The 13,927-nt window shown below is 39.8% G+C and overlaps 1 protein-coding gene across 1 annotated transcript in view; it reads right to left on the bottom strand.

The window, feature by feature from the left end:
- The window catches only part of LOC126236722 (BTB/POZ domain-containing protein KCTD5), a 79,267-nt gene that overhangs the window by 29,800 nt on the left and 35,540 nt on the right, over nt 1–13,927 (bottom strand). The window contains exon 4 of the mRNA XM_049946246.1: nt 4,107–4,232. Within this exon, the coding sequence (XP_049802203.1) occupies nt 4,107–4,232 (126 nt within the window). The remainder of the gene's footprint in view (nt 1–4,106; nt 4,233–13,927) is intronic.

Raw genomic sequence — 13,927 nt, 5'->3', positions numbered from 1 at the left:
CATATGGCACACTCAATTGTGTCGAGGCTTCAGTGTTGAGGAGGCAAAGATCAACCCCTGTCAGCAAGTCTTCAACAATCCTACCTTGGCCAGAAGGTTATGAGTGTTAAGATCCCCAATGAGAAGTAAGGGGAGAGGGAGCTATCAAAGGAGGGCAGGAACAGCAGGAATCGTAGGAGGCCAGTGGGGTGGGGTGGGGTAGGGGGTGTGGGGTGGGGTAGGAGGTGGGGGGAAGATATAGATTGTGCATTGTTACCGAAGAGTCTAAATGGGTCCAAACGGCTATTGCATCCAGCACAACATGACGAGGAACCCAGAAACTAATAATCTCCTCATGGACCAAACAGATACCACACTGAAGGCTTGCAAATGGCAGGCCCATTTCTGGGCGGACTCGGCAGACAAAATGAATGCTGTGCCAGTTTAGATTAATCTCCAGTTCCTCATCAGATCGACAATGGAGGTCCCTGCAGAAAATAATGCCCCGAGTCATATTTTAAGGACTGGTGAGGAGTAATACTCTCTTGGATGTCTCCTAAGCACTCACAAGCACAAATGGAAACCAAGTGACTAGCAGAAGAGGTTTTAATCAGTAGGGAACTACGACTGCATTGAAAAACAGTGGGTTAGGTAGTGGCCAGTCTCTTTGTCTCTGCTGGAACAAGCCAGCTGACCTGGCCCTCTTCCCAGGGGTTGGCCAAGGAAGAAAAAAATAGGATCAGAGACAGAACAATTCCTATCTGAATATAAGGCCATGGAAGAGTAGCCAGAAGTATGGAGCTTAGCATGCTTCATGTGCAGATCTTCCACTCTGGTACCACCCGGAAGGGGGATTGGTGTGGTGGGGAGGGGGAGAAACCCACACTGGAGAGATTACTGAGGGATTCTTCCCCAAATGGCTCACACTACAGAAACAGAGTTTAGAAAGGGTGGTCAAACCCCAAGGAGGATCAGAAAAGGCTGAACGAGGGAGATAGTGGAAACAGAAGACGCAAAACTGAAAAGGAATAGCACAACCAATGCAATCATAAAGGGAACAGTGAGGGAAAAAGAGGGGGAGCTGGAGGAGAAGAATCTAGGATGGGCGAAGTGCGTATGGGGAAGGGAAAGCAGCCTGGGAGAGAAGAAATGCTGCAATAACTAGGGGCCCAATTTGTGCCACACACACACACCCACAAAAGTGCTGTGGGCATATGGGAGGGAGGGAGGGAGAAGAGGCGAAAAATTGAAAATCTCTACTAATTCAAAGAAAAATTAGAAAATTGAGAACAAATTATCTGATCATACAGATCCAGCAAAGTCCTGGATGAATAACAACAATATTGAAAGGCTAGAGTGCTACTAACCACATAGAAGAAACACTGAGTCATGAAAATGACTGCTAAAATATTAAGCTTAAAACATAAACAAACACACACACACACACACACACACACACACACACACACACACACACACACACACACATAGCCACTGTTCCCAGGTGCTGGAATCTGACTGACTGTGAATGTGTCTAATGTGAGCAGAAATTTGGTGTGGTGGATGGCGGACCTAAGAAGGTGGCATGGGGTGTGGGGAGGGGATGGGGATAACAGGTTATGGGCAGGGGAAGATGCTGCACTGCCTGTGGGAGCACGCAGGAATGTGATAGGGTCAGGATGGGACTGCTAGGTGCAGTGTCAGGAGTCTGTGCTTGGGGGAAAGGGAGCAGAATGGTGCAGCAGGGTAAACAAGACTAGTAGGAGTGAGAGACAGAAAGCGTATGTAGGGCTGGAGTGGGAGCAGGGAAGGGGGTAAGTGGGTGGAGGACAGGGACTAGTGTAGGGTGAGGCAAGGGGAGGGGGGGCAGTGTGGGTGTAACAGGAACAAAGGATGTTTTGGAGGGAGAGTTCCCACCTTCACAATTCATAACAGCTGGTGTGGATAGGAAGAATCCAGACGGAGCATCACATTCTCTGCCAAGATTTCAACCCCTTCTCATCGTGCAGCTTGCTGCTCATATTAGACACAGTCACACTCACACTCCAGCTCCAGCACCCAGAGATTGTGGTGGTGGGTGGGTGGGAGAGGGAGAGGGAGAGAGATATATTTTGTGTGAATGTGCACATGCTTTGTACATCGGAAAAAGGACTTTGTCCCAATGCTTATAGCACTCTCACCTTTTTCGTGTGTCTGTCTGTAACTCAACACCTCATCTATGTGATAGGTAGGAATCTGTCCTTTCCGTATTATTGTTATGTAGATACAGGGCATGAGATGTTCATTGTAAAACTATATGACAAGCAGTAATGTGATGTACAAAGGAAAATGAAATGATAACAGGGCATTATCGGCAGGGAAATCATGTCTCAGGTTGTTTGGCTGCCTCCTGCAAGTCTTTCTATTTCCTGGCACTACAATGACTTGTGCATCTTTGTGATGAGCATGAGAGTAAATGATTAGGCCAACACAAACACCCAATTCACAAGGAAAGAAAATCTCGAGCCTAACCAGGTACTAAACCCTTGACCCACAGTCTACAGGCAGAACACTGAAACAAGGATTAGGTATAAGGGTTTCAGTAACTACTGATTATGTACATATTTTGTTTGAAAAGTATAATTATAATCAAGTAAACGTTAATATTAAACTACTAATAGCGGATAAATAGATCTATACTGTAACTGAGGAGGCTGCAGCTTTTTTCAAAGCAGTAGCTTTCTTTCTAATTTCCTCAATTACATTTAGATGGCATAATCATGAATAGTATTGCCTGTCTAGTGAGAGTTTATTGTTAGTGAAGTACACAGGTTAAGTTTCTATAATTTCCTCATCTTTTGTTAATGCATATATTGTCTCGTTCCACATCCCTGAAGTTCTCCTCCTTGATAGGTACTACGGAACATGATGGATGGATGGATGGATGGATGGATGGATGGATGAATAGTTCAGTTACAAAATACACTCTACTGCACCAAGAGACAGTTATTTTTGAAAATGAAGGTCTTCCCTGAGCTACAGCATTGGTGGTGATACATACCACTCCACAGGAGTGACGTGTACCCCTATGTCATTCAGCTGATGAATGATACTTGCAATTTAAAACTATACAATAATCTGTCACAAGTAGGAGCACGGACATTGTGTAAGACTGCTATGTTTCTTTGCAAGCAGCAAGTCATGCCGAGGGACAATAGGCTCCTTCATGATGCAACAGTGATGAAAGTAACTTTGCAAGAGGAAATATCTGCCCATGCACAACATGATTCTGAGAAACACCTACCTACTCTGAAGAGGCACTATATAACTAATATAATCTCTCTCTCTCTCTCTCTCTCTCTCTCTCTCTATCTCTATCTCTCTTGTCTACACCTGCCAATTACTCAAAGCTTCTGCTATTCAGTGAGTTGTCATCAGTACACCTAAATTAAACAACAGAGAGATACTGGAGTTGGCGGTCTTGTGTGCTTGAGGTGTGTTTGCTTGTGTGTAAGGATAGCATGTGTGTGTCACTTTTACTGATGAAGGCAGTAGCCAAAGGCTTGATTTAAGTCTCTTAATTGTGCTCATCTGCAATTTAACGGTATGTAGCAATCTGTCATTTTCTATATTATTGTTACTACTAAATTATTCATATTATATATATAGATACTTTTGACAGTGAATGTTATGCTCTGTAAAAGATATATTTTGACAACTGTCCCAAGTTGCTGGGAGTGTCTGAAGACTGAATGAATGATTTCCATAGATTTCCAACCAATGTTTCTTGTTAGCCATATGCTAAATAAATTCCAACCAATAGTTGGTGAGTAAATTATCCACACAATATAATGATGCCACTTACTGCATAAATCATGAAAAACACGACTTGTTCACAATCAGGAAACAACTTATCATGGGTGGGGGAATCATTATTCCCACAAAAACACTCAAAATACAGTACAGGATGCCTTTTTGAAATATGCCTCAAGTTAATTATCTCAGAAAAATTGGACCAATGAAAATAAAAAGAAGAAATTAACTTAAAAGCCCTTTTAACAATTTCTCGCCCTCATCACTATACTTGTTTTGAGTAGTTTTATTTTTAAAGAGGCACACAATGAAACATCAAGATATAACATACTTACCTTTGCCCTGTCTGTTGGTTCAGTCCCTTGCGAGTTCAGAGAGGCTCCATATTCCCTCGACACGACACACAAAAATTCTGCATGATCTTCATTACCATAATTATACTGTGACCCTATGTTGATAAGCTGCAAACAATCCAACACCAGAGTCTGAGCAAATGCATATCAATCTTTCAAATTCTTTATTTTACATGGCAATATTAAAAATCAAACTGTACAATTATTAATAAAATATAATTCATAAACTGTCTGGCACATATTCTTTATAAACTAACTAATCAGTATCTGTTATTTACTTCAATAGGTGTAAGTGTGTTCATAATGTAGGCTAATAATCACTCATTTTAATTTACTCAGTTGGGAGCTGCAGACAACAGAATAAAGATTTACGCCAGGGAAAAAAGGTAAGAAGTCACCAGGCACTAGTCACTATTGCAGAAATCTATCAAATAACAACAATAAATGGTTGTACATTTACATATACGACCCTACTTTCCTTCATTCTTCATTAAATTGAATTTTCAGAGTCCTGCTTTATAATTATAGGTTTATCTATCCAATAACGAAAACAGGGCAGATTTTACTACACAAGAAATCCCAAAACTTTTTTCACATGTGGCAAATGTGATACGACAACTGAAGTTAACAGTGCTTTGGGCAATATTCCAAGGATGACAGCCTTATTTTTTCTCACAATTACATCAAAGACTACATCTGCAGCTTCCCATGTCATAATGAATTAAATACAAAGATCTGTATCGGACATGGAAATACAACACTTCCATAAAATACCACACTCCTGTGAGGGTCCTTTCATTATATGAAATTTTATTTTTGATCTCAGATTCTTGGTGACTATTTCAGCCTAGGCTACTCAACCACCAAATAAGTTGGTTCAAAAATTACATTATATAATTTTATCAGAATGAAGTCACAAGCCAAACAATTGTTTTATCAAATGGACAGTCATATACACCATGTAATCACTACAGCAACAATTCATGCTCAAGTTTGAACATTTCCATACACATACGTTGGTCAGTTAGCATTATGAGATGTCAAAATGGAACAATGATTAGGTATGAGGAGTTTTTCCACAAAAAAATAAAAAAATAAAAAAATAAAAAAAGTACCCAATTTTTTTCCCACTTATGAGTATCACTTAGTTACTGATTATGGTATGTCATCCTGAGTTAAAACACTGTCATTCTGATCATCATAGTGCCAATGCATGAAGTGGAACAACTAGTTTACTGTTACGAGTCACTGTTTATTATCTCCACAATGCATATCAAAGGTTTCCACCTCCATAATCAGTAGTTTTGTGTGTACTAATACACATGTGTGTTGTGTTACAACTCTGAGGTAACCTAAGGAACTATCTGAGGTAACCTATGGAACTATTTAGCAGAAAAAAACAAAACACTATTTCTGAATATGGATCTGTGAAACTCTTTGACAGAAGACTGAAAGTAAAAGTAAAAGTGAAAGTATATGGTCAACTAAAAATTTTCTGTTTGAGGGTGTTTCTGCAACATATTGCAGCTCCAATACAATACATAAGCACAGACAAGTAGGTAAGCAATTAGTGTGGCACGCATGTCTTCCTGACATGCATACAGTAAATGTGAAAGCATGAGCTATGGTGACATTATTACCAAATGTGTACAAACAGGACCAACATGCTATTATTCCTTTCTTGCCTGTCGAAGGACAAACAGCAGTAGACATCCACTGGAGAATGAAGAATGTGCAGGTGTCATTCGTCATCCCAACACGTTCACGAACCAGCCATCTCCCGGAAAGGTGGTGCTCACCCTGTTCTCTGATTACCGAGGCCCATTGCTTATTGATTTCAAGGCAGCCTGTTTCTCCCTCACTGGGAATAAGTATTTCATAATGCTGGTGAAATTACAATGTGCAAGGAAATGTCCGGGAAGCTGTCACAAGGGGAGCTGATGCTGCTGTTTCATGACAACACACATCGCCATATCGCGAATGTTGTAAAGCAGAAGTTATGCCATCTATAGTGGGCAACATCTGAGTGCCCGTTCTACAGTCCTGATCTCTCCCCATGGGATTATCACGCCATAAGTACCCTAAAAAACACCTTTAAGGGTCAACAATTCCGGTCGGACAAAGATATGCAGCAGGCAGTTACGAACTTCAGACAGGACATGATGTTTTACCAAATGGGTATGTTCAATCTGGTGTGTTGGTGGGATGACTGCTTACATGCTCATGGCAATTTTGCCTGATTGGTGTATCAATTCTGGACCATATGGCCTTTGAACAGAAACTTTCTGATCGCCCCTTACGAAATATCTAAAATAAAATACATGTAGTGGCCACAGGCTCATATCTGTAATCATAAATCACAGATAAAACACCATACTTGTAAAGAAATTAATAGTACAAAGAACATATAGCAAAGCAGAAGAACTATTTCTAAGTGCAAAGACAAAACAGCAAAACAAAAATACAACATTATTTCGAAGCAAGTCCTAAAGCACAGTGGAGATCTTTATGCAGATGAATAGATACGTTACTGTAAATATTTCAAGTGGTACACAAATCCTTTCCTGTCACGTTTTTATAGCTTATACTTTGTACCCAGTTATGTAATCAGGTATCATGTTGAAAATATTAAGTGTAATAATTATGTTGCCAACAGTGGAAAAATTTGTATATACAGAACCATTTTGGTTGTGGTTCAGAGGTGGAAGTGACAGAAGGAGAGCAAAATGTTGGTTATGGCAGAGCTGTGGATTTATTGGTCATATCTGTTAGGTGTTACATGTAAGTGTTTAAGTAACACATTTACAAGAACCAAGATTATACATAAAAATTGCTACTTGATTCACTCACAGCAACTTAGGCTGTGAGCTTGGGTTCCTGCCTAACCACACCCTTCCAAATCGCAACATATTTGGAGTAAACAGCATAGTTCACATCAGTTACAAAGACAACCACAGATAACATTTAATAACAGGCCACTTACATCCTTCACATCATGAACTCATTAGATCACACCTGATGTCAAAGCTGACAGGTGGAATCTGACACTAGAACTGACAGTACTATGTTACCCCAAAGTCATAACACAACATGTGTCATATTAATAGATGTAATTAAACCTTTGAAACGCACTGTGGAAATAAATAAAAAGTGCCTGGTAACAGTGATCTACTTGTTTCACTCGATATCAGCAAAAGTAACAATAAAGGCTGACTGAAAATGTTCGCATTTAAAGTGTTAATGTGTAATATTGACTTCTCTAACTTACTGCTATGGAAAATATTTTTACAGTATTTGATGAATTATTATTTGTTTTGTGTCTGTATATTGTTTTAATGTTTAGCAACCATACTGTAGTATGGAATATGCGTAGTCTTTTTATAAAGATTGGTAACTTTGTGTTGTTGGTGTGGTGGATTAAGCAGGGTACTATTAACTAACTAAATAGACATTTTTAAAATGTGTATGGTGGAAGTGAGCCAAATATGACAGTTTGTCATAACAAAAAAGATTCGGTTGCTTCAAGATTTCACCATCTTCAATGGTGAGTTATACAAAATCTTGCAGAAAATTGAGCAAATGAGATGTGCAGCAAGTGCTAAGTTCCTCATCTGTTCCAACTCCCTGAATGCCCTTCATCTCCAATGCTTTTAACCAGCAGATAAAGTAGTCTCAATATCTGGAAAGCCCTTCTCCGCCAACAAAGGCTGGGGAAGGAGGTGGCTTTCTGCTGGGTGTCAGGACACATGGGTATTTAGGGAAATGAAATGGTGGATGTATCAGCCAGCAAGGTGAGCCTTGATCCTTAGACACTTCAGTGTATCATCTTCCTACATCATATTGCCTCACTGTTGAGAGACAGAGCCATGCGCCAATGGGAAGAAGAAAGGCTGAAAGTGACAGACAATAAGCTGCATCTAGTAAGTCCACAATACAGCCGTGGTGTGCCTCCTTCCAGCCAGCAGATCCTTCTCACTCGTCTTTTGCATAGAACACAGCCCTGTGACACAAAGCTGGGTCATTCCATGTCAATTCAACCAATTTGAGAAAATGTTCCAGCTGATGGTCTCAGATTTGGCTGAAATTTAGCACACCATGTACAAAATTTCAAGTTCCCCTGCTAATTAGTTCCAGAATTATGGCTTGTGAAAGAAGGTGGCGTGACCCGGAAACTGCAACCCGCATCTGGCAATCTATCTTCAGACCCAACTTCAGGTCTTAATAACTTTGGAACTATTCCGCACAGTTCAGTGAAATTTTTACAACCCAGTAACATCCACTTATAGAACACACACTATGAATCAAAACACCAACAACATATTTCTGAGGGAAAATAAAAAATTCCAAAATGTGATTAAAAAAATGTAATATGTTAAAAGGTACATATTGTAGGTGCCCTCTATGCCAAATATAATTCACTCAAAAAGGGTTTTACCTGAAAAACATGGATTTTCTAAGTGTGGTAGCACATAAGGGACAAATGATATCCAAGCCAAATTTCAAACACTGCATAAGTAGACCATAATATACTATGTGGCAAAATTTCAACTTGTTATTGCAAGGCATTTGTGTACAATAAAAGTTGACAGAGATGTATTTGGTTACGTTTCTTTGAACACGATTAGCAAGTAATAGTGATGATGCAGACAGCTTGTTTCAGATAAAGCTGCAGCAATTGTTGGGAACCATTAGGCAACAGAAAGTTAAACAATGGTAGTTTTCAGGGACAGAATTAGTCATTGTTAGGCAGGAACAACAAAGGAAACAAGCAACAATTGCAGGTTACTCATGTTTTTAAGATTCTAGTTCAGACTGGTCAGTACCATTGTGGAAAGTCAGTATGGAGGCAGAAGAGTGTACTAGTGGTGCTTTCATTCACCAAGTTGCAGTATTGGTAGAGCACAAGCATCTGAATGTCATAAAACAACATATGGAACAAAATGTGGCATTCGCTTTGTACTGTATGATCTGGATGAATCGGACCAAGATTTGTTGCTATGGGGATCCGGGATACACCCTGTGGGCACAAAAAGTACAGTTCCAGGAAACTTTAGTGTTTGTTATCATCATATGAAAGTTTTTCTGGATAAATATTCTTTCCTACAAAGAAGTTGTTTTGATCCATTTTGGATTCATAAGAAGACAGTGAACTGTAGCCTCAGAGAAATTGGTATAAAATCAGTATTGAAAGTGAATCAGTGCATGGGACTTAACATGAAACCAGGACAAAAGTTATGTTCCAGGTGTGTTACACTGTTAAAAAATGAATAATATTCTGATAATTTACACGACAGTGACGAAGAGTATCAGGCATCTACAACCACAACAATTAAATACTTCGGTTACTGCTCTTGGTTTGTCTCCCATGAAGACACACAAAGTTGGGAAAAGAAACAGGCCTAGCTATGGTAGAAGAAAACTACAAGAAGCTCAAATGGAATTAAAACACAAAATAGCTGACACACTAATGGTGGAAGAGAAAGAACTATCTGCTCCAAAGGAACAGAAATCATGCCATAAATGCTCTGATTTGGACAAAATTGTGCATGATTTGGACGAAAAATGTGCTATATCCACACGGCAGAAAAAAAAAAAAAAAGCTATTCTTACCCTTGCGCCTTCCAGCTGGTCTATTGACTACACTGCAAAGGAATTCAATGTTTCTACCTATATGGTAAAGCAAGCTAGGAAAATAAAAGCAACCCAAGGAGTGGTTCCACAACTTCAGCAGGCTCAGGGTAAGCAATTGAGTTCAGAAATAAAGGTGCTAGTGTCGGAGTTTTATGAAAATAATGACTACAGCTGAATAATGCCCGGAAAAAAAGACTATGTTAACGGTGAAAATGGGAAATGTATGTGTACAGATGCAAAAAGGACTGTTGTTATGCAACATATCAGAACTATATGTAGAATTCAAGGAAAAGTATCCCAATACCAAAGTAGGTTTATCATCTTTTTTCAATCTTCAGCCAAAATGGGTTGTGCAAGGGGCACACCCATCAAAATGATAAGCTGATGTTTGCTGCTATAAAGGATTCTGGTCTAGATTACAAAGGTGCAATGAAGCTGCTAGTGTGTGACATCAGTTCCTACCAGTGCATGATACACAGGTGTGAAAAGTGTCCTGGTAAGGCAAATCTTGCAGAACACATGAATAACAAACTTTATGTTGAACTCCTTATGGATGACGAGGAACTTGTTTCTTATAAACAATGGACACACATGGATCGCACAAGTCTTGAAACAAAGCAAAGTACAGTGGAAGATTTTGTTGAAATGTGTTGTCAAAAAACGGACAAATGACCACACAGCTTCACAGCAACAGCACAATCGGCTTATCTCCAGTTTTGTAAGGATAATTCGAAACAAGATGAAATTATAGTAATACTAGACTTTTCTGAAAATTATGCATTTACAGTTCAAGATGCCACTCAAGGATATCATTGGGACAACAGTCAAGCAACTCTCCAGCCATTTGCGATTTACTATAGAGGTGAATCAGGTGATGTGTCTGTCATGAACCTGTGCGTTTTTAGTGACTGTTTAATTCATGAAGCCATTGCAGTTCATGACCACATTCGCACTGTCATGGCATGTGAAAAACAAGTTGCCTCACATACATTTTGCGAAACACTTCAGTGATGGGGCAGCTAGTCGGTACAAAATTGTAAAACTCTCAAAAAATGATGCATGCATTACCATGATTTTCAGATTCATGCAGAATGGAATTTTTTTGCAACAAGTCATGGTAAAAATGTAATAGATGGTATTGGTGCTACCATTAAGCGCATAGCATCACAAGCTAGTCTGCAGCACCCTACAGAAAATCACATTCTAACACCTCTTCAATTATTTACCTGGATACAGAAAAATATCTCTCGCATACAATAATTCTATGTTACGAGAGATGAGGTGAAATCAGTCGAAGAGTTGCTAAAAAGCAGACTAGAACACGTTAAAACTGTTGCAGGCACAAGGAGCCATCATCACTTCTCTCCAACGGACTCTGACAATGTGCAGATGAGCAGACTGTCCGGTTATAACTATAGGATCATGCACAACATGTGTCTTCACAGTGTGTCTGACTCAGGATTCAGAAGCAAAAGCTGCAACATACAACCAGGTTGCTATGTTAGTGCTGTTTATGATGACAAATGGTACTTAGGATGTGTTGCAGAGTGCTGTGAAGCAGAAGGTGATGTATTTGTGAATTTCATGGCATCAGCAGGACCAGCAAGATCATTTCATTGGCCACATTTGGCAGACAGGTGTTGGATTCCTTTTGAACATATTCTTATGACAGTTCCAGTTCCTACCACAGTGTCAGGAAGACAGTACAATTTGCCACTCAATGTACAGAGTACAGTAGCTAAAGTTTTTCATAGTAGGTGCACTGTGCTGCCACCTACTGCCAGGTACTCCATATCAACGACCTCAGTAGTCAATGGACATCGCGAGAGAGCATAATGGGGCGCTCCATAGACGGATTTCAAACGTGGTCAGGTGATTGGGTATCACTTGTGTCACACATCTGTAAGTGAGATTTCCACACTCCTAAACATCTCTAGGTCCACTGTTTCCAATGTGATAGTGAAGTGGAAACGTGAAGGGACACGGACAGCACAAAAGTGCACAGGCTGAGCTTGTCTGTTGACTGACAGAGATCGTCGTCAGCTGAAGAGGGTCGTAATGTTTAATAGGCAGACATCTATCCAGACCATCACACAGGAATTCCAAACTGCATCAGGATCCACTGCAAGTACTATGACAGTTAGGCGAGAGGTGAGAAAACTTTAATAACATGGTTAAGCGGCTGCTCATAACCTACCAATCATGCCGGTAAATGCCAAACGATGCTTCGCTTGGTGTAAGGAGCATACACCTTGGACGACTGAACAGTGGAAAAACGCTGTGTGGAGTGACGAATCACAATACACAATGTGGCAATCCAAAGGCAGGGTGTGAGGATGGCAAATGCCTGGTGAACGTCATGTGTAGTGCCAACAGTAAAATTCGGAGGCGGTTGTGTTATGGTGTGGTGATTTTTTTCATGGAGGAGGCTTGCACACCTTATTGTTTTGCACGGCACAATCACAGCACAGGCCTACATTGATGTTTTAAGCACCATCTTGCTTCCCACTGTTGGAGAGCAATTTGGGGATGGCAACTGCATCTTTCAACACAATCGAGCACCTGTTCATAATGCACGGCCTATGGCGGAGTGCTTACATGACAATAATATCCCTGCAATGGACTGGCCTGCACAGAGTCCTGACCTGAATTCTATAGAATACCTTTGGGATATTTAGGAATGCCAATTTCATGCCAGGCCTCACCGATCAACATCGATACCTCTCCTCAGTGCAGCAGTCTGTGAATAATGGGCTGCCATTCCCCAAGAAACCTTCCAGCACCTGGTTGAATGTATGCCTGCGAGAGTGGAAGCTGTCACAAAGGCTAAGGGTGGACCAACACCATATTGCATTCCAACATCACCGATGTACGGTGCCATGAACTTTTAAGTCATTTTCAGCCAGGTTTCCAGATGCTTTTGATCACATAGTGTACATACATAAATATACATATATACATAATAAGCACCAAAGTACTCTTTGGATGTTTGTGCATTATATAGTATAGTTATTCTAATTTATCTGGCAATTTTAGATATTTACAAAGAAAAATTACAATAAATGTGGAATGTCTTTATAGTGAAATAAGAGGAGGACAGAAGCAACTACAAATCAGGATTAACATGCAGTCATGATGGACAGTAAATATGGAGCAAATGTTGACAATGATGAATGTAGACCTGAGGTGACACTGCAAATCACTTTGGGCACACAGCCTTTATGGAGGAAGACAGGAAGTCTATAGAGGTCTGCGACCACGATTCACTTAAACAAAAATTGTTTGTCTAGATTGCACTTTATTTCTTCAAATGGGTCATGCATTTGGCAGACTGCCATCATCAGATCTAGCATAAGAGAAAAAGAAATAAACACATGTGAGACATTATTTCACTTATTAGAAAGATGTGTTCACTAATTGATGAAAGAAAAACACAGCAAACAGGTATGAAAGGTGCATGCCAATAACTTAAAAATCAATACCTTGTATTGGTTAAATTTTGGCGAAATATGATGTACAGATTTTTTAATTTTATGTAATGTACCTTTACATTCTTTCGAGTAATATGTGAAATAATGTGTATTCCATTTATGTCTTAAGGCAGATCTGATGATGACAATCCGCCAAAACACATTATCCATTTGAAGAAATACAGTATTATCTACACAGTTTTTGTATAAACAGTCAGCCTTTATTTCATATTCAGGTTCGTTGGCTTCACCAACTGACAGTCGAATTGTCACCTTCCAACCTAACCTAGCCTCACGGTACACTAGAGATTAGTCCATAAACAAAACCACAATTTAGGGAAAGAAGCAGAGGGTACTGTCACACTGAAAACTTATAAACTGTGCACATAAAATACCTGAAAGTCTAAGCATTAATTGGTTGGCTAACTGAGAATGTGTTGCCAAATCCTTTCGGCTTCTTGTCTACAGTACAATTTTGTTCGACAAATTTCTTTTCTCCTTCTCCTCCTTCGTACTAATGAATTTCAACACTATTTCAGACTGCTTTCAATTTCAATAGTACCATTTTGAAGCAGCATTTTTTGGGTATCTACGGCATGTTTCAGGTCAATCAGATTATATGGCTTCTGCATTCAATTGTCAGTAACAGTTGCTTATCTTAATATGGGAACAGTTGGAACAGTTCTGAAATAATTTACCTAG

The sequence above is a fragment of the Schistocerca nitens genome, chromosome 2 (assembly GCF_023898315.1).
Source record: "Schistocerca nitens isolate TAMUIC-IGC-003100 chromosome 2, iqSchNite1.1, whole genome shotgun sequence".
NCBI lineage: Eukaryota > Metazoa > Arthropoda > Insecta > Orthoptera > Acrididae > Schistocerca > Schistocerca nitens.
The sequence above is the reverse complement of the archived record's forward strand: the minus strand, read 5'-3'. Positions and strand labels throughout refer to the sequence as shown.